The 23,543-nt window shown below is 47.8% G+C and overlaps 9 protein-coding genes across 9 annotated transcripts; 7 read left to right on the top strand and 2 right to left on the bottom strand.

Annotated features, from left to right (window-relative positions):
• Nucleotides 1-1,979: 1,979 nt before the first annotated feature.
• Nucleotides 1,980-4,258, top strand: DEU56DRAFT_735288 (uncharacterized protein; the record flags this gene model as incomplete). Its single annotated transcript, XM_041348443.1, has 12 exons — nucleotides 1,980-2,253; nucleotides 2,304-2,359; nucleotides 2,417-2,644; nucleotides 2,709-2,889; nucleotides 2,948-2,974; nucleotides 3,029-3,210; nucleotides 3,299-3,346; nucleotides 3,463-3,711; nucleotides 3,764-3,880; nucleotides 3,941-3,983; nucleotides 4,036-4,067; nucleotides 4,121-4,258. The coding sequence occupies 12 exons, from the start codon at nucleotides 1,980-1,982 to the stop codon at nucleotides 4,256-4,258; spliced, it is 1,575 nt and encodes a 524-aa protein (XP_041209457.1).
• A 1,015-nt stretch (nucleotides 4,259-5,273) lies between these two features.
• Nucleotides 5,274-7,890, top strand: DEU56DRAFT_799199 (uncharacterized protein). The gene is made up of 21 exons (XM_041353025.1): nucleotides 5,274-5,297; nucleotides 5,364-5,541; nucleotides 5,599-5,677; nucleotides 5,739-5,752; nucleotides 5,811-5,909; nucleotides 5,975-6,002; nucleotides 6,050-6,075; nucleotides 6,125-6,150; nucleotides 6,202-6,236; nucleotides 6,287-6,311; nucleotides 6,341-6,344; nucleotides 6,426-6,449; nucleotides 6,510-6,552; nucleotides 6,613-6,713; nucleotides 6,767-6,826; nucleotides 6,885-6,912; nucleotides 6,972-7,026; nucleotides 7,082-7,106; nucleotides 7,155-7,257; nucleotides 7,309-7,332; nucleotides 7,386-7,890. The coding sequence occupies exons 2-21, from the start codon at nucleotides 5,483-5,485 to the stop codon at nucleotides 7,515-7,517; spliced, it is 990 nt and encodes a 329-aa protein (XP_041209456.1). The 5' UTR covers nucleotides 5,274-5,297; nucleotides 5,364-5,482; the 3' UTR covers nucleotides 7,518-7,890.
• Nucleotides 7,891-8,876: 986 nt separating this feature from the next.
• Nucleotides 8,877-11,403, top strand: DEU56DRAFT_799192 (uncharacterized protein). The gene is made up of 21 exons (XM_041353024.1): nucleotides 8,877-9,142; nucleotides 9,207-9,285; nucleotides 9,339-9,352; nucleotides 9,402-9,500; nucleotides 9,555-9,564; nucleotides 9,618-9,635; nucleotides 9,688-9,713; nucleotides 9,764-9,789; nucleotides 9,842-9,876; nucleotides 9,929-9,953; nucleotides 10,006-10,017; nucleotides 10,074-10,089; nucleotides 10,139-10,181; nucleotides 10,232-10,332; nucleotides 10,379-10,438; nucleotides 10,494-10,521; nucleotides 10,579-10,636; nucleotides 10,698-10,722; nucleotides 10,779-10,893; nucleotides 10,949-10,975; nucleotides 11,024-11,403. Exons 1-21 carry the CDS (start codon nucleotides 9,084-9,086, stop codon nucleotides 11,162-11,164), a joined length of 1,017 nt encoding a protein of 338 aa, XP_041209455.1. The 5' UTR covers nucleotides 8,877-9,083; the 3' UTR covers nucleotides 11,165-11,403.
• Nucleotides 11,404-11,436: 33 nt separating this feature from the next.
• Nucleotides 11,437-12,713, top strand: DEU56DRAFT_297126 (uncharacterized protein). Its single transcript, XM_041345538.1, has 7 exons — nucleotides 11,437-11,543; nucleotides 11,596-11,705; nucleotides 11,773-11,835; nucleotides 11,907-11,952; nucleotides 12,012-12,123; nucleotides 12,195-12,237; nucleotides 12,305-12,713. The coding sequence occupies exons 1-7, from the start codon at nucleotides 11,515-11,517 to the stop codon at nucleotides 12,358-12,360; spliced, it is 459 nt and encodes a 152-aa protein (XP_041209454.1). The 5' UTR covers nucleotides 11,437-11,514; the 3' UTR covers nucleotides 12,361-12,713.
• DEU56DRAFT_871040 (autophagy-related protein) lies at nucleotides 12,692-13,579 on the top strand (the record flags this gene model as incomplete). The annotated part of the gene is made up of 6 exons (XM_041355676.1): nucleotides 12,692-12,727; nucleotides 12,816-12,932; nucleotides 12,989-13,084; nucleotides 13,155-13,240; nucleotides 13,299-13,339; nucleotides 13,401-13,579. 6 exons carry the CDS (start codon nucleotides 12,692-12,694, stop codon nucleotides 13,577-13,579), a joined length of 555 nt encoding a protein of 184 aa, XP_041209453.1.
• Nucleotides 13,580-14,168: 589 nt separating this feature from the next.
• DEU56DRAFT_735309 (dienelactone hydrolase) lies at nucleotides 14,169-15,309 on the bottom strand (the record flags this gene model as incomplete). The annotated part of the gene is made up of 7 exons (XM_041348444.1): nucleotides 14,169-14,230; nucleotides 14,289-14,446; nucleotides 14,562-14,619; nucleotides 14,670-14,729; nucleotides 14,780-14,809; nucleotides 14,869-15,018; nucleotides 15,084-15,309. The coding sequence occupies 7 exons, from the start codon at nucleotides 15,307-15,309 to the stop codon at nucleotides 14,169-14,171; spliced, it is 744 nt and encodes a 247-aa protein (XP_041209452.1).
• Nucleotides 15,310-15,496: 187 nt separating this feature from the next.
• DEU56DRAFT_871038 (uncharacterized protein) lies at nucleotides 15,497-16,959 on the top strand (the record flags this gene model as incomplete). Its single annotated transcript, XM_041355675.1, has 4 exons — nucleotides 15,497-15,613; nucleotides 15,673-15,708; nucleotides 15,780-16,071; nucleotides 16,139-16,959. 4 exons carry the CDS (start codon nucleotides 15,497-15,499, stop codon nucleotides 16,957-16,959), a joined length of 1,266 nt encoding a protein of 421 aa, XP_041209451.1.
• Nucleotides 16,960-17,138: 179 nt separating this feature from the next.
• On the bottom strand, nucleotides 17,139-18,568 carry DEU56DRAFT_911881 (uncharacterized protein; the record flags this gene model as incomplete). Its single annotated transcript, XM_041357332.1, has 6 exons — nucleotides 17,139-17,252; nucleotides 17,319-17,772; nucleotides 17,824-18,233; nucleotides 18,289-18,302; nucleotides 18,359-18,478; nucleotides 18,529-18,568. 6 exons carry the CDS (start codon nucleotides 18,566-18,568, stop codon nucleotides 17,139-17,141), a joined length of 1,152 nt encoding a protein of 383 aa, XP_041209450.1.
• Nucleotides 18,569-21,272: 2,704 nt separating this feature from the next.
• DEU56DRAFT_297048 (uncharacterized protein) lies at nucleotides 21,273-23,523 on the top strand. The gene is made up of 18 exons (XM_041345537.1): nucleotides 21,273-21,332; nucleotides 21,387-21,572; nucleotides 21,649-21,730; nucleotides 21,778-21,791; nucleotides 21,845-21,953; nucleotides 22,014-22,031; nucleotides 22,084-22,109; nucleotides 22,169-22,194; nucleotides 22,246-22,283; nucleotides 22,340-22,364; nucleotides 22,423-22,434; nucleotides 22,493-22,508; nucleotides 22,558-22,698; nucleotides 22,754-22,813; nucleotides 22,864-22,891; nucleotides 22,944-23,001; nucleotides 23,055-23,263; nucleotides 23,325-23,523. The coding sequence occupies exons 2-18, from the start codon at nucleotides 21,436-21,438 to the stop codon at nucleotides 23,382-23,384; spliced, it is 1,059 nt and encodes a 352-aa protein (XP_041209449.1). The 5' UTR covers nucleotides 21,273-21,332; nucleotides 21,387-21,435; the 3' UTR covers nucleotides 23,385-23,523.
• The last annotated feature ends 20 nt before the right edge of the window (nucleotides 23,524-23,543 follow it).

Below are 23,543 nucleotides of genomic sequence, written 5' to 3'. Positions count from 1 at the left end.
TTGAGTCGACGGCATGTTATCGCTAGAGTCACTGAACTCAGCGATTGGAAGCATGATGGCCTTGCGGATGAATATGGGGCAGTGAAGCCCTGACGTTAAGGTGGGCTGATCTCTGCAATTTCAGTGTGGTCAAGGCTGATAGGGAGTAAATCAATGAATCCACGGTGAATCTTACTCAAAATACATACATGTGGGACGGGAGGGAAGCTGGCGAGACCAGTTATGGCCCAGTTTCATGGCCAAGTAATGTGCACACTGCACAAGTACTGAGGCCGATCAGAGGTGCGGAAGCAACGTTTTCAGAAGTAAAGTAAATTAGGTGAACAAGCACCAAAACTGTCCGTGAAAAGACGTTTAGCCGTCACGACGGACGCAGAGCGGTAAAGCGTTGTCAATATTACGTAGGCGACCGCAGGGCAAGTTATTACCGTAACCTTTCATCCTTTGTCTTGTTGGCTTCGAGAAACGAGGACTGGATGAGTACATGCCAAGTCAGTGGACACTCAGGCGTCGACTGAGTATCAGTGGATTCAGTAATAATCAGTATGTGCTTCATTTTCAGAACCCCGCAGAGGTTAGCGCTCTGACATGAATTCCGCAGCATGTGCCTTTGACTGAATCATTCGGAAGTTCAGACAGACGCGGACATGAATCTAGTATGTGCTTCGACATCGCAGAGAATTTAGACGGACTCGGAGCGCTGTGCATACAATCGACTCCGAAGTTCATGAAGGGTGGAAGGATGGCTCCACGAGCGGTCCAGTAGAAGGAACGATTGTCTTCCGTCTATCAAGGTCCGGGAGACTTGTGAGGTTAGTAGTCGTATCCCATCCTCATGAGGTCATTCTTGACTCTGAGACTGCTTGCTTCTGTTTGCTGATCCGGTGATCTATCAATATTATAGATCTACTCTGAGATTCTGGCACGTAACAGTGCCAACAAACCACTGCCTCACGAATGAGACGAGGATCTGTGAGGATCCTGTTATTTACGGTCATGACCAAGTCATGACCCAAGACTCGAGTCATTTAACCGCGGATATGGGGGCTCTTTTTTGTTTGCGGTCAGTTTTGTTGTTAAGACTTCATATTATCCATGTCGTCTCTTGGCCGCGCCCACTGGTGACTGCATGACACGTGTGTAGTACCCAAGAGTCCACCATGGTGATCGAAGGAGCGGGTCTTTAAGTAAGTCTTCGTGTCACCCCCATGCGATACTGCGAAAACACATTACAGCATTTATTACCAGATGACGCCGCACGCACACATGATTTCGGAAGGCATCCGAGTCACTCAGTCATGCAGGTCCCTATAGGCCTACCGATGATTTCTTAGCCATGTTGTTTGTTCAAACAACCCTCTCTTAAGCGCAAACTTCCATTTAGAGGTTCATTGCGACGTGGAACGGAAGTTGCTCGCGTGGGGTGGCTAATAAACCTTTGATATACTAGCAGTGATGTTGTTCTGCTCAAAAGTGAATGGCACCATCTCACTCATGTCTATGGTTCGTCGCTTTTCTTGTGTTTCGATGGGAATCTCTGACTCTGTAATCACCGCTTCAAGGTCAAGCAAAAGGCACTTATCGGTGATGTTGTTACTCTCTATTCATGTGGACCTGGTACACTGTCCTTATGTAAATAGCTACGGAACATAGCCACGACTCCACGAGTGTTACAACGACACAGGAGGACACAGGTGACTACGTCGAAGGCGATGCCGAATGCTTCACCACACAGGGACGCAGCTCAAAATCCACCGGGCGCCGAGCCCTTGAAGTGCCCGCGGTAACCTTGCTCGACTGTAAACACGTGCTACAGCCTGCGAATGTAACATAATCGATTGAAGGCATACCGTACGGCGTCAAAGTAACAGGGCAGCTGCTGTACTGCGCAGCGTCTACAGCATCGCGCCCGATAATATAAGGATGCCAGGATCGGCGTCAGATGAAAGGTTTTTAGTTCGATTGATACCTCCTTCGCTATGCGATCTGTGATCACGCAGCGGCTGTGTTTGTTGGCCCGTGTGCGACAATACCCAATTATTTCTGCGCGACGACTTGCTCCATCACATATTGGGCGCATCAAGACTCCTCTGAGCAAGCCCGCTGTCCGATTGCATTCTACACACTCGCAGCATGCACCACAGGGAGACAATAATTCTTTCCTCTCACCAGGCAGAAGTGACACTTGGAGCAAAGTAGACCCTTCGCTAGTCGTTGACATTGCGCTGAAGACCCTGATTGGGCTGGGCGTCAGTAAGTGCACTCTCATCCGATTCTTACACTGATCGATTGACGTTTTCTAGTTTTTATTGGCGGGAATTTATATGTGTTCTGGTACAAATATAACGTCCTTTCAAAGGTGAGGATACATGATCGATTACACAGGCTGACGTATCTAACGGGGCGTCCTTACAAGATTGAAGCAGCATTCGACGAAACTTGGGATGATACAGCCGTAGTGCGATTAATCACGCAGGAGCTAACGCGGTTTGGCCTTCTAACACCTGATCTGGAACACGCTGGCTTTCAAACCTTGGCAAAAAAGCTCTCCGAAGTACATCCACGGCGGCACGGCCAAGACTTTGTCGATTCCATTGTGAAGGGAGAGACAGCAGGCTCGTACTTTCTTCTCGTCGGACCGAAGGTCAGATACTTGCGTGGAATACCTGGCGCGCTGGCATGGTCTGATAGTGCCATTTGCGATGCAGGGGGCGGGGAAGTCTGGAATGGTATTTGACGCAATGTTGAACACACGCAACAATGGGTCGGTATTTCTCGAGGCGCATCCCGACCTTGAGGTGTTTCGTTTGCGCCTAGGGAATGCTTTAAACTATGAATTTAGCGAGGATCTGCAGGCGGGACTGTTCCAGAGACCGGACCCTCGATCCGGTATGAAATGTTCGATTGATGCTTTCAGTGTTATAACTAACGCAATTATGGTTCGCAGGCGGTCCCGCAATGGATATTGAACGTGGTGCGTGGTAAAGAAAGCTATGCGGCTGAGTTTGGATTTAACAAGATAGTCCAGCGCTAGATAAGCTACATGAAGTTGCTATGCGGTGCGGGCGCCGCCGTCCCCTCGTTCTCGTCATCACCAAAATTCAGAACTTCCATAACAATGAACAGGGCCAAAATGTTCTTCTACAGATTCAACAGTACGCTGAACGCTGGGCCATAAGAGGTAGCGTGCTCGTGTCATATACCTCAGCAGTCTGTCTCAATTTTATCTAGGCATTGTCACTGTTGTATTCACCACGTGAGCTGCACTGCCTTACTATGCGCAGCAGCATCTTATGAGCATTTTAGGGATGATGTATGGCCGTATACGTTGTTGCGTGAGTCACATGTAACATAACTCGCAATCATATCACTGACCTTTTGTAGGCAAATCAGCAACTTTGATGGAAGTGAGTTCTGCGGCTGCGTAGTAATATACTCATTCTCACTTTTGTGAATACTTAGGTGCGCTCTGTCCAAGATCTGGACTGGGCAATGGCAAAGCGCACTCTATTGTGCAGACGGCCGGACGCTGAAAATGTAGACAGTGTCGTGCACCTTGTGGGAGGACGTACAGCCTACCTCAACAAGGTGTCCAGGGCCGAAGAGATGCTGAAAGCTGCCAAGGATCTTCTGCGCTTGGAGAAAGCGTGGCTCGAGAGCTGCCTAGGGCTGATACCAGATTGCGACAATGATGGAGAGGTTGTCATTCAGGTGTGTTAGGTGATCGTGATGGTTGCAGAATTTTTGAACTCAGTATCTGTAGCAAAAATGGAGCGTACATTGCTGGACGTTGCTTCGCGAGTTCGTGCGGCTATACAGAGCCAAGCAGAAGGAAGCGGGGGACTGTTGGGATCCGTTGAAGCTCCCCGTTATCCCAGCGGTACGTTGTTTATTATATTTTCTGAGAACCATGCTTGATGTGATTCTGACACGTCTGCAGTGGCGATGTCAGCAGATCATGACACGACCCGATTATTTGGACGGTGAGATGGGTCCAATTTACTTCCTTACTCGATCTCAAGCTTCCCAATATAGAGCTTGACAGGTTGGACGTGGTCTATATAGATGTCAGTGACGCAGTATGTCTTGGGACGGACCTTTCTGACGTATTTTCTCTCAGATAAATTCAAATGTGCAGCCAGACTCGATGCTAGTCCTCCGCGCTGCTTTAGACATCGTTGAGAAGGAAGGCTTCGATGAGCTCCTTGAAGAGGTCCGCTGCAGAATAAAGGAGATAGAGAACCTGCGCCGAGGATGATGATGGATTGTTGCGGAACATGTTGGGGCTGTAGTGGAAGCTGTACTGCGCTGTTATATTTATTGCTTCTATAATAATACTACTAATTCGTTATTGAAAAACACATTTCCCGTGGACAGGCCTGCCGCTAATTTGTGTCCTACTTTCATGCGGACGGTAGGGATGGCCATTGTCATTGGCAGGTGCTGCGGTGCATCAAGATTCAAGGGCAAGCAAGTCCAGAGATTTTTACTTGTTTCCTGCAGTTTTCTTCTTGCTGGTCTGGACTCTGAAGTCAGTGAAGCTCTCCGCTTTGGTCTGGAGAGGTCTCTTCTTAAACAACCCTTTTTCTGATCGGAGATCGATGTCCATTCTTTCCATATCGGCGTTTGCTTCCCTACTTCTTTGCATTGCTCGACTATGAAACCGGTTATCTCCTACGCGGGTGGATTGTCCGTTTCACTTGCGAAACTGGTGGTGACCGGCGACTGGTATACCGGTGAAGGACAGGTGATTTTGTGGTGATATATATTTCTTGTCTCCAAATCGCGATTGCGAATTATCCAGTTTCTAACTGGTAGAAGCTTATCTCGAGATTCTCTGCGGAAGTTTTCGGACCGGTTGATCGCGAGGTTTATGGGGATGGCTGCACATGTACACCTCGAAGAAAGTGTCAAGGTTAATATTCATGCATATATGAGTACTAATTATAATAATGGTTATCATCGCGCACGTTTACTATGGTGCCACGGGGGAGCTCATAACTCGTCCATCAAACTTTTGGAGCTTCTGCGTCAAAATAATATAATATTCCATGATTCTCAGACTGAGTATTCCCTGCACTCATCTTTGTACCAGCGCTGAGCACTTCCCGATTCCATGATCCATGGTCTCCTCCTGTCTGCGACAGTCTGTCACCATATAGTTACTGTCGTATCTGTATCAACTGGTGGGTTGCATGGCCATATACACTGGCTGAACAGTAATTCCAGGATGTTTATATATGAGTTCTGATGGCAAGAAATTAACTACGCACAGATTGAGGATGTCATTTCCAAATGTGCCTGAAATGAGGAATGAATGAGCGATCGATACTACTACGACAACTACCGCGACCGCTGTCCAGCTACCTTTTTTTTCTTGAGCATAATGTTGCCAACGTTGCGGTGCACCGTTCATATATGAACCTTTCCTTATATTTATGGCTACACCCTTTTCCGCCCCCTCCTTCATTCCATTCAAAGCATGGTTAATCTGCCGTCAACATATGGTGCTGTTCTTCTCGGTGGATTTATTGCTTCTGTGTATGTGACCCTAAGTCTATGGGCTCTGAATCTGGATCAAACCGACCACGCCAACAGATTATCTGGGATCATAACAGCACAGACATTTACTTACATCAAACGATACCCCGCTGATACACGCGTCACGAAATCGATTGTGAGTTTATGGGTCAAGTGAAGTTGAATCAATGATTTATAATAATTTCCACGCTGAACAGGTTGCTCTGACTTGGTGTGTTTCGTCACTTTTCTGTTCCCTGCAACAAGTTTCATTATAGCATCTCGTCTAGGTTATTAGACTCCATTCATACCGTACTCGTGTGTACGGCATCATGGATTTTTATGATACAGTGGTTCGGCGACGACGCCAAGACAGACTATATACCTGCGTCCGTGTTCTTCAATTCATTGACCCGTTTCATGCATAGGTCTGATTCTTTCGCTGGTCATGCAGTCCATTAGCAATATCCGTTGCGTTGACGGTGAGTTGTATATTGGGTTATGTATTATTGTAATCTGACAGAATCAGGCCTTCCTTACTTTGATTGTGCACTGGTGCGCTACTATTGCTCTGCACATGTCTTATACGCCAACATCATTCCAGCTTCTTTGCGCATCGAATTCACAAGCGTAAGCTTCGCCTCTACTGCAGGATCTTGCTGCTTACTTAGTGCGCTTCAGTAACCCATAATGATTGGCGGATCAGTGTTCCTATTGTATGCCTCACTCTTCGATCTTCAGAATGACATGGCTGATCGTGCCGCAGGTTGTATTTGCTTTCTTGCGATTGGGTAAGTCGACCTGAACCTTTTGTGTTCTCTTGCTCACTTAGTTATGTCATCAAGTTGCTGCACTTGGTGAGTGCCCAAAGTTTGAGGACCCAGATTCACCGTTTAACACCTCTGTGCATTAGTCTCCACCGTTGAGATGTGAATTTTTTCTTCTTCGCTGCACTGCTTTACATAGAAAAGAAGCTAAGCGATATTTAGGATCGAGCTGAAGACCATGACTGCATTTAGACACAATGTCGAAGTAAGTACTCCTCTTTTGTGCGCTGGGCCTATTCAGTAATATTTGTATTCTCCCTACTAGTGGGTGTTTACTGTGGGCCTCTCATTATCATGTATAGTGGACGTCCTCGTCGCTGTGGTTTTGTGTGTTACGTTGCGCAGTAATCGCAGTGCATATTCGAAGTGAGTCGCATAATATTAGGCGACTTGGACAGAAAGCTGACGCACATGACTAGTATGGACCGTATAATTAACTCCATTATCTTGTATACATTAGAGAATAATGCGCTCACGAGGTGCGTGGCTCTCGATCTGTGCATGAGCGTCCATTCATGTATTGATTGCCGTGCGTAGTGCGGCCACTATTATCTCGATGATATGCGTAAGTGAAATCATCCGATGCGATGTGTCCATCTCCTGTTTGATACTGAACTATGGTAGTGGGTGACCATGCACAACCTCGTTTTCCTCGGGGTCCATTTTGTGCTTAGCAAACGTGGGTTATTACGGTTCATCTGTTTTCTGTCGCTGAAGACGTTTGCCAAAAATAGTCTATGCCAACTCTTTGCTAGCAACGTGAGCAGTGCGGCCTGGTCGAAAACGGAGTTTGACTATTTGTTCTAGCTTGAATTCCCGTAAACAACTTCAAGAAGAACGTTCGCGTGGAGGGGTCCTTTCCAACGAGCTTCCGGTTGCTTTTCCCGGCCGGTATCAGTCCAAGTACAACGTGAGTTTCTTTCTTGCAGCAGGATAACTGTATGCTAATACTACGCGACAGAGACGCTTGGATCCTGAAAACAAGGTAATGTGTCAGAGTTTGTCGGGAACTTGAGGCGACACTAACTTTATTCTCAGCTGGAAATCAATGTAGAACAGACCATTGAGTATGAAGCAGTCGACGGCTTTGCGAAACGAAGTCCGCATATCCCTTCGGATACAAGTTCACCCACGAACGATGATCCGAACATTGCATGCACTGCAGTTTAGTTGTATCTTTTCCTCGCTTCCTCTTCCTTCGCGCGAGATCTTGTTATTGTGATCTTGAGCTTTTGTAATCTTTTCTCCTGTCTAATCTTCTGTCGCAAATGCGTCCGTCCACACGACATGTACACGTCTCCTCTGTGTTTTTGCGTCTTTCAGTAGTTATTTCCCTTCGTAATACTGATAGGTTATCTCGTCTCGGTCCTTCAGCCGAAGACTGAGGCGAACACTGTCAGTAGTTTTTAGTACCACCTTATACCAGTTGCGGAGTTGTGCCTTGTATTGGGTAGCATAACGCTTGTAATCGTCAATGAATTCATGATTGGATTGTTCTTTGTAGTCCGAGCTCACTCTGCGGCAAGAGTTTTTTTTAATTTTTCGTTCGTGTCAAACTGTTCTATTCTGCGTGCACATACTGGGACCGGAGGTACATTTTAGCACTATGCGGAGAATTCTTTGCCACCCCTGGGTTCTGCCAAGTTCTACAAGCCATTTGATGCGTCGGATCTGCCTGCCAGGCACAACCACTGGGTTGAACTTCTGCCAAAGCGGTTGGCAGAACTTGTCAGTTCTGCCCATAAATTACAACACTGTAATTCTGATGGGCCGTCTTGAACCAGAGTCCAGACCAGGATTCTTTTCTAGGGGTCGCGATATGTTGTTATCTGATCATGAAACGACATACGTACATGCAGGTTCAAACGCACGAGTCCTCGGAGCCGGATTAGTAGTGTTTTGAATCAAATTGCTATTCGATTGTAGATCAAATGTTATCAAATTTTGGCATCATTATGTTTTTCACCCCGCAACATCGCATCAAATTGCGTTTCGGACAAGTTGTTTGAAAACCGGGCGCATCAACGTTCCCTACAAGACAACGTTAGTGTTACTATGCTTTATGGAACGTTTATTCAAACCCCCCAGCGGCGGGTACCGAGTTTATCGGAAAAACATCAGAAGGCTGTACCCCACCCTTAATCAACGTTAACATCATAAAAAGAAGAGCGCTCTTTTTGGAATAGCTCAAGGAACGTACAAGCGGTGTGGGTGTAGCCCTCCGGACTGCTAATAGCTCTCTGGTGCTGAGATTTGAGGGAATGCACGGTTGAAGTGAGCGTGAATAGATCTAGAAGAAGAGAATCCGCGAAGGTTGAAGGGTCGCGAAAAGAAAGTTGCTCAACAGTCGGGCCACATTAATTTCAGTGTGCCGTCATGTTAATTAGTGAGCGCCTATTATTTTTAAGGCTTCTCAGCGGATCATCAGCCAAGATTACGGTCACAGTGAAAACCCGCGTTGAACTTGAAGCAAGCCTGGAACAAAAGAGGACGGCAAGTTACGGAAATTACCATAAAAGGACAAGTAAGCATTCAGGTCCCCTCTATCGTTATGCCGTTCAAGTACCTTTGGAATACTGGACCTCATGACCACGTTAAACCTTCTTAAACCCGGGTTATTCGCCCGTGTTGAACCTAAGCCTGTCTTTTGTTGTTTTTCTCCCGCTCTCCCCAATTCGTTCTTCCTACTTTCAACTTATTTCTTCTTAGACACACACTTCCTGCTTCCTGTTTAACATGGTTAGCGTGCCTGCAACGTACGGCGCGATCCTTCTGGGTGGTTTTTTGGCCGCTGCGTAAGTCAGAACTTTATCCTTTTTACAACTAGTCCTCATGGGCCCATCTCGCCCTCCACTCCAGACTTTCAGGGATCGTTACCGTACAATCATTCATTTACTACAAGTTATTCCCCACAGATCTAGCCTGGAGGAAGGTCATCGTGAGTGTCATGTCATCAGTTGGTGCTTCGCTGAACCCATGTCTTCTGCGCAGGTTGCCGTGATATGGTCGGTACCTGCAGTTTACCTGCTTCACAAGTATTAATCGCGTGTTTAGGATCTTGGACAGTGCTCATACTGGACTGGTTTGCGCATCGATATGGATTTATCTAATAAAGAACTTTGGCGATACCTCAAAAATAAATGATATACCAGAGTACGTCCTCCCTTGTCATAACTGTCTGTCCTCTGTTTGACCGACATCGTGTAGAACCGTGGCGGTGCGTAGCAATTATCAAAGGTCCCACACACTCTTATTTTAGTCTTGTTTCAGATGACAATCGCAATGACCGTGAGTCCAGTCATTCTCAAACATGATCAAAAGTTTCTGAATGATTTTGCAGGCAATCTTGACGTTTATCGTCCACTGGTAAGTCTGTTTGGCGATACGTGGCTAAGGACTGATCCAAACTCGCGCAGCTTCTTTGCACATCGAATACATAAGCGTAAGCTCTTCGATTGCTCGCCATATCAACCGCATAACACGTTCCGTCGCAGTGAGCCGTTGTGACTGGCGCATCACCGCCCCCCTTGTAAGTTTTGTCTTGTTAACATCGAATGAGGGCTGAACGCCCTTCGCCGTAGTTGCTCTTCGCGTTTTTGCGGTTATGTGAGTCGCCTCGCTTTTCTTCCGGTCTCTAGGAATTAAAGGTTGTTTTTAGGTTCTGCCTCCGGTAGGTTGGCATATTTGGCCACGATACAACGTGCTGATCTATCTACGCCACCGTAGTAACAACGGCAGAAATGTAAGTACGTCTTCTGTATTGCTACACAACCATCATAACATTTGTATAGGATCCATCTCAAGACGTTCTCAGAGTTCAAGCGAGAGTTCCGAGTAAGTGTCGCGATTTGTGTCAGTGCCATGTGACGTTATGGGGCCTGTAGTGGGTTTTCACGCTGGGTCTCGCGCTGTCATCTCTCGTCGACGTTCTCATTGCGGTATTCCTTTGCTACTCGCTGCAAGCTAAACGCAAAGCTTCCTCGAGGTGAGTTGTGCGCTCCGTGCACATACATGAAGGCTTACACGAACAGTATGGACTATGTTATAAATTCCGTCATCTTGTATACATTCGAGAATAATTCTCTCACCAGGTAAACCTGAAGCTTTGTCAAATCGAGAGTATCGGTTTCTCACTATCTCTGCCAGCGCCGCCACTGTCATCTCTATGATTTGCGTGAGCCTAACAGTCATTCGTTTTTTGTCGTATCCTTCATCCGTTCTGACTTTACAGTGGCTTGTAATGCCTACCAACCTCATTTTTATGGGGCTGCATTTTGTCATTAGTAAATGTGCGTTGCTCTCGAGCTATCTTAACGGAAAATATTTACTGATTCACGTCTTGATCTATAGTGTATGCAAACTCCCTGCTGGCCACGTACGTATACTATCAACCGTTTATATATGTTCATGTCCGACGTCCACTTCAATCAGATTGAACGCTCGGAAGCAACTGCGGCAAGAGCGAGCCCAGAGAGGTTTGTCGGGAGAACTTCCTGTGGCATTCCAGGGCTTCGCATACCGCTTCCGGTCAAATAACCGTGACTCTGTGCGTGACCAGTAAATGAATGGTTAATCTGATAGCTCATTTTGTATTGCTGCAGTCGCGGATGGACCCTATTGGAACCAAGGTCCGACTTTACGCCTTGATCATGGCATTCATCTGACTTTTATCACAGGTGGAAATCAACGTCGAGAAAACCGTGGAGTATGAGGTGGATGCAGACACCGTGACTCGTTATTCCCCATCCCCATCTCCACTGACGGCTTCCCCGAAACCTTCCTGCCATTCATCTGAGGCAATCTCGCAGATGGCTTAGTTCACAACCTCCTAGACCCGTTTGATCTTATCCTATCGTACCCTGAATCTTCTTCGATATCTGTCTATCTCTGGCTGTCAATCCTTTCCACACCTGTCTTTATCGAAAGCTGTACTATCTATCTTCCTAGCTGTGTAGTGACCCATAACTAATGGTATCTCTGCGTCTGTTGACTGTATTAATTTGTTCGGTGACCAACAACTGCATGTTGCAATCAAATCACGCAGGCGCTAAATTTAGCATGTACGCGTGGAATGCTGTTTTCCGGCAAGTCGGCTGCTTGCGTGTCCCCCTGTCAGTGTCAGGCCGACGCACTGATCTGTCCCACAAGTTTTTTCCAAACCGCCATCATGTCTTCATCCATCGTTTTGCCCCCCGGGTAAGTCTCTCTGCCCTCAGGTGTCAGATGGTATCTTACCCTAGTTGTCAAGTTTCGGGTATGTAGCAGCTGGACTGGTATCCACTGCTTGGGTTCTTGGCTGGCAGGCTATGATAGTCGTAGGCGGCCACAGAACAAAGTCCGGGGTGAAGTACCCTCAGAGTGCGTTGTCGTTTCTCCTGCAAAGTGATGTCGGAATGGCTGAACAGGGGTTTTCGTTAATATGTAGTGTATGCCGAGAAGGCGGAAGCAGAAGCTTCTAAAGCAGCCTTACTCTTTAACTGCGCGCAGCGTAAATCGTTGTTCACTAGATCTATGGTCCTGTTGATGCTCACGATGGGTTTTGTTTTTGCTGCCTTTTAGGTGCGCACCAAAACACGCTTGAGCATATGCCTCTTATCCTTGTAACGTGGGTGTTTCTGCTGGGTTTGTGCATGTGTGTTCTAGATCTCATTGACTCGGTTTTAGGACTTTGGTGACTGCGATGAGATATCCTGTTTTCGCTGGGTATGCGTGTGGGTTATGGGCGCTGTCCCGTGTTCTGTATACGCTAGGGTACACGACGGGCGATCCGGTCAAGGTATGTGCCAGTTCTTTGAGCCATTCGATCCGGTTAGGTCACGTTGCTCATGCATGATGCGGTTACGGTAGCGGAATACACGTGGTGGTATACTTGGTGAACTTCCTCTTTTTGGTATGTGCGTCTTTGCTGGTGGGATTCTCGGGTGTTGACGTGGTGTACTTGTACCCGGGTGCTTTAGGACTTCTGTTTGGTGCTACCTATACGGCGTATGACCTTTTACGGTCGTCTGCTTGATACGTTCTCGTCGTAAGGTTGGGTGTTGATGGGAAAATATGCTAGATGTATACATGATCCTTGACCGGCTTGACATGTGTAGAACGTGAAACCGGTACCATGGCAGTACTAGTACTAGCTTGACGATCGCGATGGAGTAACCAAATATCGAATGACAGCCTGAGCTAGTAGCCAAGATAAGATTACCATCACCGCAAAACCAAGCTCCACAACCTTTTTAGACAGCTTCCACGACCCAGGCAAACTGCGAATCCTTCGTTTCATGGGTTTCTTCCTCTATTAAGTACATAACTCAGTTTATGTATACTCTGCAGTCCGTCTAGGTGCAGGTATGAACGCCAATTTCCCCACTGTGACGATCGATGTCGTGTGTATCTCCTCGTACTTTTGTTTTGATTATACCGCTGACTCTGATTCTGATGCGGCTGGCTTGGCGCTTGGTGCTGTGATACTAGATCCTCGACAGACATAGCGCCAAAGAGGTTCTCACAGCAATTCTTCACTCGATACTTTTCCATAGGCTGTTTGGCACTGTGAAGCCGCAGACGTTCGAGGTGCTTGATGTGACGATGGTGAGCTTTATAGACATAAGCACCCAAGCCACTCGTCATCGTCATCGTCGTTACAGCCGGGTGTTTCGGACCCTGAGATGGAACAGCTCGTGACGGAGAAAGTGGATATCTTTTGGAAGGGCATCGAGAGTGGGGCGAATAAGCGTGGTCAAGTGAGTTGTTTTATGTTTGTGATATGCTGTTCATAATATGATATGACGATCCTTGTTCACTCGCATTCAGATGATAGTCACATTTTCGGAGAAAAAGGCAAAGAAGTCTTGGTTTCAGGTGTATGTCGGGGAGGAGGAAGTACCATGGGAACAATGGTGTGTTTCCGAGTTCTTCAAAGTGGTGATTCTGGGAGACTGAGATGATGTATGATAGGATTGTGAATGCTGAGATGCGACAACCCAAGTCAGACAGAGGTGAGCACTCCTCCGCTTCGCAATTTTGTCACGGTATAATGTAATATTTTCGCGATTACAGACCGGCAGGAATTCAATGCAAATCTTGCGTCGACGCTTTTGAAGGCTTTGAACGTGATGCTCACACATACCTCGTCGGAGCGCGGGCGCACGGCAGTTCCTCTTATCACGAACGCGACAGGGATATCTCCTTTTCCGATCAAGATTGCAGTTAAAGTTGGCGGGGTTGAGCTTGGCTAGCCTGGGTGTATGTGTACAGGTTCCGTGTTGGGCGGAAGATGTTGCAGATGCCGATAACGACAAGATGTATGTTTTACAGTTTTAGGACCTTTATTGATTTTATTGTTCGAGTTCTTGGTGTTGTTTATTTCTAGCATTCGACTGTTGCGAGGAAAGACGGTGCGCGATTGTTGATTGAGCCGGACTCGTTATCCCTTTGCAGCCTTGGTCTCTGTTCATGGCTACAACACATGTTAGAAGGCAGCCCTCTACTCTCCCACACTATATATTGGCACCATCAGACAAGGGCTGGACGCGGAGTAGCCTAGAGGCCGTCTGGCGCTCGATTTCGTCCTCCGACATTTAACATTTACATTTGAAGGTACTCAGTACGTGTTGTCTTCAGATCTGACACAAAGTGACTGATTTTGTCGATCCATAAGCATTTCGTGTTGAAGTGTCCATAAAACCCTCTTACAGGACAAATTGTTCATCGGGCAGCCCGATGATTCGAAGTGGCACTTGAATTGCGATGCTACTCAACTTGAAAACAAAAATTATCTGCAATCTCGTGTACTGATCAATAATGATCGTTCCTGCTGTGACGAAATTAAGCAGTGAACCGATCAAACCAGTCCTTGATCCCCCTGGCGCTCTGTTCCTTGGCCCACCCTGGATGAAACATTTGATGACTTGTCGGACACTCAAGACAGTAGATTGGGTCGCTTACGCTCTGTATCGATATCTGGGTTACCTCGTACTGCAAATCCATGCTTGATGCCTGAGAATACCTGCAAGTAGTACGTGCACTTGCGGCTGACCATAATATCCTCTGCCCGTCGACGCGATGCCAATGGGAATAATAAGTCATCCTCTGCAAGAATCAGTCTTATTAGCGACTACCCGCATCTTGATTCTTCATAAAGGACTTTTACCTGCGCAGGAGAGCATGAGAGGTCCTGTGTAATTTTTGGTAGGAGAAGGTCGTGTTAAGCATGAGCACGCACGGTCAAGTTTTTCAAAGTGGCTTTCGTCGAGGAATGCAGGGTGAGCCAGTGCTCCTACAGTCCTCCCGTGGGTACCCTTATTGAGAGGCTGTGGAATTACTTACCAGCAACTACAGTTCTATCAGAACACATGTCCATGACAAACGGGGCTCCAAAGCAGTATCCTGACCATAGGTGTTCAGTGTCTCTTGACGTTGCTTGTGTTATTACCTACCGACAGCGCAGTACTTGGTTTTGTCAGTCCCTATTACAATGGATATATCTTGACGACCACGACCACGCTGGAACACACCCAACACGCACCATATTTTGCCTTCACAGCAGCCAGCCAGCCAGGAAACGCGTCGATAGCCGGTTTCCGCGCTTCTGAAACCCATTCCTGGAGATTACGGCCAGGCGGGTGGTTTGGCGCAGAGTCGCCAAAGTAGTAATCGGGCCCAAGGACGAGATAGCCTGGTAGTTCCTTCCACTCAGCTCACTTTCATTTCACACACAGACGCAAACACATGGGGGCTCACCAAAGGATGCGAAATAATCTTGAATCAACTGATTGTTCAGAAAAAGCGGTCCCCATATGTCTGCCAGAAAGAGTATCACTTTCTGTGTCGCAGTAGGACTCGGAGGATCAGAGATATATGTTGAAATACCACCAAGGTCCTCGATGTGACCAACAGGTGTGCCCGTGTGTTTTACAACAGACAAGCAGCAGCTACCACTGGGGGCAGAGGCGAGCGTGGGCGACATTGTCGAAATCGTGTGCAGAGGTCACATAGGGGTATTATCATCTTCCTAGTACAAGTCACGTGAGGCCATGATCCAAAAATCTCTTGCAGCCGAAATCTTGCCCAACTGCGCCGATTCTCCAATAACTTCTTTCGTTCGCTTCCTCTCGCGCGCTCTGCGCGAGCGCACTTTTCCAAAGGTCTTCACAATGGCGGTCCACACCACCTCTGATCGTCCCAGGAAACTCGCTGGGTATGACTTCTACCACCAGATCCTCGGTAGCCCAAAACTCATCGTGGCGCCGATGGTCGATCAAAGTGAGCTGGTGAGTAGGGTCCATGTCCATGTCCACGTTATTCATCGTTTCATGATTACTTGTATCAGGCTTGGAGAATCCTATCTCGTCGATACGGTGCCCAGGTACGCCTCCGATCGCCATCACTTTGTGTTCTTGTCCTTGTCATTCGTTGATGTTAATGTAACCTCCTCAGCTTTGTTACACACCTATGATTAACGCCAAGATGTTCTCTCCTCCTTCCGCACATATATATCGCGCACAGGCATTCAACACTTCATGTCTCGAGGAAGGCTCAACTACACACGACCGTCCGCTCATCGTCCAGTTCTGCGCTAACAATCCCTCACAGCTCCTCACGAGCGCACTCGCCGTACAGGACCACTGCGATGCCATAGATATTAATCTCGGGTGCCCTCAGGATATCGCAAGGAAAGGACACTACGGGAGCTTCTTAATGGACGATTGGGAGCTGATTCATGACCTGAGTGCGTTTTTATTTCATGATAGTTTTTGTTGAAAAAGTGCTAATTTACAGGGCGTCGGAACAAACAGTCAACGTACTTCACGAAAACCTCTCCGTACCCGTCACCGCCAAATTCCGAATATTCCCCTCCATAGAACAAACAGTCGCCTATGCCAAGATGCTCGAATCCGCAGGGGCACAGATCCTCACTTGTCATGGTCGCTTGCGGACACAACGCGGGCAAAACACGGGGCTCGCGGACTGGGCGCACATCAAAGCTGTGAAGGAGGCCGTTGGCGTGCCTGTGTTCGCGAATGGCAACATTCTATTCTATGAAGACGTAGAGAAGTGCATGAAAGAGACTGGCGTGGATGGAGTGATGAGCGCTGAGGGGCAGCTATATAACCCTGCCTTATTCGCTCCTGCACCATGTCGAAGTTCTTCATCGACGCTGAGAGGCGCACACTTGCCCCATGCGGATCTTGCGCTTGAGTACTTGGATATTGTCAAGAGCCTCAAGACGCCAACATCAACGAGCGCGGTTAAAGGGCATATGTTTAAAATCATGCATCCCGCTCTGAAACGGGAGACGGATCTGAGGGAGAGGTTGGGTCGGATCAGAGGGTCGAATGTTATTGAGGAGTATATTGAGGTTGCGAGGGAGATGAAGGAGCGCATGGAGAGGGATCCTGCGGAGGTGACGAAGGAGGGGAAGACAATCGATGATTTGATCACGATTGAGCCTACGACAGGGCTTAGGGTGCTGCCGCATTGGCTCTCCCAACCGTACTTCAGACCACTCAAGTCGCCGACAGAGGCCTCGAAACGAGCTTCTTCAATATCGATATCTCAAGAAGACGTGAAGCGGGCGAGGCTTTCCGGGGAATCTACTACAGACGATACTCTGTGATCGCTATCGACTGCATCATTCACCGTTCCTCTAGAGAATGCATCTCCACCTATACAATATATCACATAGTATAGATCGCTAAATTTATTACGGCGTACACAATACAATTGTCCATGTCTAGACTGTAACATGGGAGAAACGCCAACGTCACCCATCCATCCGCCACGCTTGTGCTCCCCTCACAGTCCTCCTCCGGTTAATATATATTCGATCGCCGAATTCACATTTCCGCCAGTCGCAAGCAGGGCCCGAACATTCTGCGATCCATTTGTGAAGCCCATATCTTGTAATTGCTGTTTCCCCCAAAAAGCAACGAAACCTGATTAGATCGCCCGCCGTGCATAGCATTCAAAACGTACCTGCAACTGCACCTGGAAACGTTCTTCAGGTGACCGCGAATCTGCGGGTGCAGCAGGAGGTGCACTGAAGCCTCCGAGCCCGCCAAGACCGCCACCACCACCACCACCACCACCAAAGGCGGATTGCATTTGTGCTAGCGCCGCGGGGTCAAACATGCCGAATGGGTTGGTGCCTGCGCCTGCACCAGCCCCCGCGCTTGCTGGCGGGACGGGAGGGAAAAATGCTGCAAAGGGATTTGGAGCTGGTTGGGTACCAGTGGGGGAGGTAGAGGAGGGGGAGGTAGTTGATGCGGGCGCTGTAGATGGAGCGCCTGGTGCCGGGAACGCTGCACCGCCTCCTGCTGCGCCGGGGAAGCCGAATGCCCCACCAAATGGACTGGCACCTGCGCCTCCACCCATACCTTGGAATGCTGATGCCATCTGTAGCATCGAGCGGAAGGATTCAGGATTTGATCTAGCATGGATCAGTACGCATCTCTAGGAGTAGCGAGAGGGAATGGCTTACATCATCTCTCTGAACCTCTCGCTCTGGAATACTTCACGGACTTGAGGGGCCATAGCAGCGAGCTGGGGATTGCTGGCGATGAGTTGGTCGAGGACTGCGGGATTGCTCATGACGTTGCTCATCTGTTGGAGGAATTGGGGACTCTGCATCATTGATTGCATCATGTTAGGATCGTTTGGGTTCAAACCCATTTCCGCGAATGGGTTGAAACCGGCGAGGGCACCGTAGCCGAGGTGAGAGTTGAGTTGAGTCAATGGGTCGTGGGGATTCTGGCCGGCTTGCATTGTGGGGAGAGGGGGGACTGAGGCGGAGGAGGTTTGAGAGGCGGATGCGTTTGAACGAGCGACGCCCTTGACCATGTGGATGGTGTGAGATGTTTGAATTTTGTACGTCGAGAGGACATCGTCATCCTGTGGGCGAAATTGTCAGTGATCATGAGAATTGTGGATGCAAGGCGAAGTGTACCTTCAATACTCGGCCTTGTAAATGCAATACAATGAATGAATGAAACACTTTCAATTCCGTTAAAACGCACCGGAGTATATAAGCCTCTGTCTATCAGCCTCTACTTCAGACTTTTCTGCGATGGCATGCTTGAGGTCGAGCACAGTCTTGTCAGTACTGATTGTGATCTGCAACTTGAGCTCGCTCGGTCCTAGTTCAGGTCAATATGTTTCACAATGATATGTTGTGGATTAGTCGTACCCTTGACATTTATCTGTATTTCTTGTGGTGTCGTGTCCATGATGGAGGAGGATAAGCCTGGTGTGGCGGTGATCAAGCAGTGGCAGCATCATCTCGGTGTCCTTATCTGCTTACGAAGACTCCAGAACCCTCCGGTCTGTCGGCATCTTTTTCTCTTTTCTGGTTCATCCTGGCCTGCTGTGATCTTCTGCTGTGAAGTTCATTCTTTCGAATCCTCGTGTATAACACCTGCTGAGCTGATTTCATTTCTAAAACTATAGTAATCCTTTATCACAGCTTTATTGCCCGTGAACGATGCCGGTGAGCGACGCAGGATCCTACAGACGCATAAACGGTTTACACACTTTGTCTCTACTGATGACATTCTCCCCATCATTGCAACATGGCCCCTCAGCTTAGTGAGCACTGTTTGACTGCAGTCTCCCACTCCGGCACTCCAGTTGGTCGTCAGGGGGAGATTGCCAACGTACATACTTATGTGTCTGAGCCCACAAACCCTGTCCGAATCCAAGGGTGTCACGCAACGACTGTGATTGTTCCCTGTTTTTCATCTGTCTACAGGTTTTACTGTGCTCAGCCTCGACTACTTCTTTGGAGAATTTATTCATGAATGCATGGATAAGTCAGGTTTCAACAGGCCGGCGTGGATAGAAAAGACCACAAGTATTCAATTTTGCCAAGGAGGGTGTTTTAATCGTCTGTGGTATGCGTATTCTCGTTTCATGACATGTGTGCGTGCGTAATATCATATAGGTGTAATCACTCACCCTGCCTCTCCCTCCGAGGAAATCGACAAATGCACCGGCCCGTCCCTTTCTTTCTTCCCAGATCTATATCTTGACGAGTCCAATAGACTAGCTCCGATGCTCTTTTCCTGTGCTGAAACCAACCACACGTTTCCCAAAGAGACGCATCGGAAAGTTGAAGACAGGCTTGTCGAGCAAATGAAGACGCATACCACTTCCAGATTTTCAGTGGTGTGAATTATGGATTTGCGGTCAAGTGTGATCTGAACGTGGAGAACCAGCGTGAGTCGTGTTTCCCTCGAGTTTTTATTAACACGATCACCCAGGATGGGCAAAGGAGGTGTGTCAGGGTGGCATGGTCGCATTTCACAGCCTAAACGCGCAACTCGTCATAGGCCAGACTTTGTCGTGGAGTCTGCCCAGACCTATCGAACACCGGTCATTTTTTGCATGTTCTAGTATTGGTGACGAGGTAGTTGAGTGCCCAAACTTGATGTACATGCACTGTGTCCCTGGAAATGAAAAAAAAATGTTGACGCACAAATCCACCAGGTCACGGTCTCTGCGACGACGACGGAGACGTCGCTTCTTTGCACTGCCAAAAGACAAACATACATGTTCCGCAGTCAAGTTGTATTGACAGCGAGGACTTAAAAAGGCTTTCCGTGAAAGTATTGTCACTTATCTCGTCACTCTAACAGGTGGTATTTAATTCGTCGTTAAGAAGCTTGACAGAAGCTTGACGGCGTTGTGTAAGACACAAATCATGCCTGAGAGTGGCACTCAAGTATGTCGACATCAGAACGCTCCCCATCGATGTTGACACGAGATCAACGGATCGATATCCCGGGACTGTGATGCGGCCGGTGCATTTAAAATGAAAGAAGTACCATTGGATACTACGGTGCGGCATGACGTATGTAAGGGTGACTCACATATGTAAGTGTTTTGTTCTTCGAGTTAGCTTCTCTCCACCGTTCCTTCAAGCACTCCTGCGATCACCACGGCCCTTGTGAATTAACTAAACAGATTCCGCTCTGTCTAGCCGAATCCGAATTCCAGATCTAGTAGGGCCCGTTCCCGGACACAAAACAACAGCGAAGCGCTGGCCTGCGAGTTCAGCAGGCTCAATCTTATCCGCTCTCAAGCCAATGGACTCTGCCATCATAGTTTTTATCACGTCATTATACGTGAGCTTGACGGTCTGGACGGAAGTTTTGAGCAACGATATTCCAGAGTCGGGTATGCTACATACCTACCCGCGAACCTTCGACGGGGGCGGGCGCATTATCAATATTTGTGACATCAGGGATGATTTCGTCGGCACCTACACTGGGTGGGACCGAGAGTTTGGTGGACTAGTATTCTACAACATTTTGTCGGTTTGACTGTGACCTTGCGCGAATTTTGACGTGAGCAGCCTGGCAGGCCACTCGACGACAGAGAAAACATTCGCATCGCAAGAGGGAACGTTAGACTAACGGGCATAGTGCAAGAGGCGTGCGAAGTTTTGAAATGATGGTCTAATTTGGGCTGCGTGTCCCCGAGGCCGAGAAAAGCTTACTCCCAAACTCGCCCTGTTAAACATACTACATTAATGTACTTTCTTTAATCGTGTATCCCTTCGAATTCAGGGACGGAGACGTCGGGTATTTCCTATGTAGGGGATGCGTATTGTTACCCACCGTCACACGTCCTTGGACTCAAAGGATATATACATGTTGCTCCGACCCTTGCCTTGGCAATATGAAAGGTAGCCTAGTAGGTACAGCTGTACTACAGCGAACGCCGTGCGGTGGCAGAACCCTCCAGAAATTGAATCAGTGCTTCCATCTGCGAATGTTACAATCAAGTTGGAGTTTTGCTGCAATGGTAAGTGCACACGCATGCGCGCGCCAGTATTTGATATTTTTTTTCCTTTGCACACGCGCAATCATCCGCGGAGACGGTCAGAGCAACAAATTCAATGATTACGATACGCCCCCGATTGATTCCGAGTCGAACGCTTTAACGTTCCACTACGTGGCCCGTGGGCTCTCATCGCCGTATGTGAAAGGTGTCTGTGCCAATCAGTGATCACCACGGGAGATGCCTTCATCCACCTCTTGACAGATTGGTGACAATTTTGTTCCCTTGGTTGCATGCGGCTAGAGTATATAGTATGGTAAAACGATTACCGTCACAATCCCGATCGGTTCTGTCAACGATGTCTTTCTCAACGCACGACCTCCAAAGCCTACAGCTTTCCACGGGGAACACGTTCGGAGCACTTTTTATTGGGGCTACCGTTGCAGCATTGTTAGTCAAATATTCGCTCACTCCGCAGTCAAGACTGAGCGTTGATTATGGCTGTCACAATATCTCACGGATACAGCCTCTGGGGCATAAGCAATATTCAAACTTTCCTCTACTTTCAGACGCATAGAGGTACAGGAACAACATTATTCAAGCTGGTCGTACGTCTATGTTGTCATCTTGTTTGTTCTTTTCCTGACGCTATCAGGTCTCTTTGTTTTGGTAGATATCTTTGAGTTGCAATGGTCGAGCACCTCGAGATAATGAACGTTCAGGATATTTGATGCTCTGCACCTGGCATCCATCATCCATTGCATCTATTATTATCTAATAAGCAACCCCATGCTCATGGGTCCGCTCACAAAAGTTATATGGAGTTTTAAAGTGAATTCCTGCTTTCCCCCTCTCTGCACCATCTACTGTGATACTGACAGGCTCGCGCAGCTTCAGATAGCAATGAATGTAAGTCGAACCCCCCACGCTCGGTGAACCGCCTCAGACACGCACGCCACAGGCTCTCATTGCCAATAGCGTACATGTGTAAGTTCGATTTGCACAGAATTATATGCAACGTTCAAGCAATGTTTCTTTGTCCACAGTCTGTATGTCCACCGCGTATGGATAGGTATTTGTCCTCCGAAGAATTACTCTACCATGACTGATGGAATGAACCTAGTCAGCAAGGGCCGGTCGAGAGCTTTCCCTATAATGGTGGTGAGTTTGCAATCAATGTTCACGTACTATAGTTCATTCCGCCGATCCATTATTAGGGCATAATCGTGGCCCTCGGTGTAGGTGAGGACATTCTTTGTTAATTCTCTCCACGCGATCTTGAACACGCAGATCCTTTCAGGTGTTGACATTGGTAAGGGTTCTAGAGTACCACTGTTGTTGACTCAACATTCATTTCGACCCAATGACAGCTCTTATCTCCGTATTGTGAGTGGACCATTTACTCGCTCACTCGAGAGGTGTTGATTGCGAATAGATATCGGTGTCATGTTTTCTTGGACTTGATTAAATCCGAGTGGGCAATATACACGGCTTTAAGTACGATCACTGCTGTCGATATCACTATTGCATCATCACTGTGGTATCTTCTCGCCACCTCCCGCACTGGGTTCGCTAGGTAACAAGCGACCCGTTCACTATCGGAATCAGGTATATTAATGTTGGGTGTTTAGCACGGATTCCACTGTCAAAAAGCTCATAGCTTACACCATTAATACCGGCTGTATCACGAGGTATACCGTCCTTCCACACTATCCCATACCTTGATTGATATTTCGTGCAGTATAGGTTCTCTGGCAACTATGATTACGGTAAAGTTCCAATAGTTGTATTGTCCACCTTGTCTCTGAGGGACACCTGCAGTGCGCAACGATGCCGAACAACTTCATCTTTCTTGCCGTTGAATTTTTAGTGGCTAAATGTATGACCAACTCATTCTCTGAGGATCGTGCTGACTGCTGGTATCGTTTCAAGTATACGTCAACTCGTTTCTCACACTCCTGAATGCGCGATACTACCTGCAGGCGCGTGCAGATTCTTCCAGCCTCCGTACTCGCCAATATCTCTACCGACCGGAGCCGCATATTATGGTGTCCCCAGCCGAGGAATTCCAGTCATCCAGGAAGAACATGAAACATCTCGACGATGAAGTAGATTGCACTGGACCTGTACAGACCGACATGGTTTGTGGTCACTTTATTGTTGAATGTCATGGAAGAGGACTAAATAAATGACACCCTTTAGCCACAGCGTCCGCCGATTGCGGTGACGGTCGAGATAAGTTCTTTCTCATCAACGACTTAATGGATCGTCGTGCATGTGTATTGTTCATGCGTCCCTCCGCGAGATATAGACCTTATGAGACTTTGAAAATTATAACATCGAGGAGATTAGACCTCGCCCACATGATCCTATCTCTGTGCGTTCTGATGCACTGCATGGTTATAACCTGATGATTAGGCC

This window comes from Suillus clintonianus, assembly GCF_016758775.1.
Source record: "Suillus clintonianus strain FC179 chromosome Unknown DEU56scaffold_28, whole genome shotgun sequence".
Lineage (NCBI taxonomy): Eukaryota > Fungi > Basidiomycota > Agaricomycetes > Boletales > Suillaceae > Suillus > Suillus clintonianus.
This window is presented reverse-complemented; position numbering and strand designations above follow the sequence as displayed.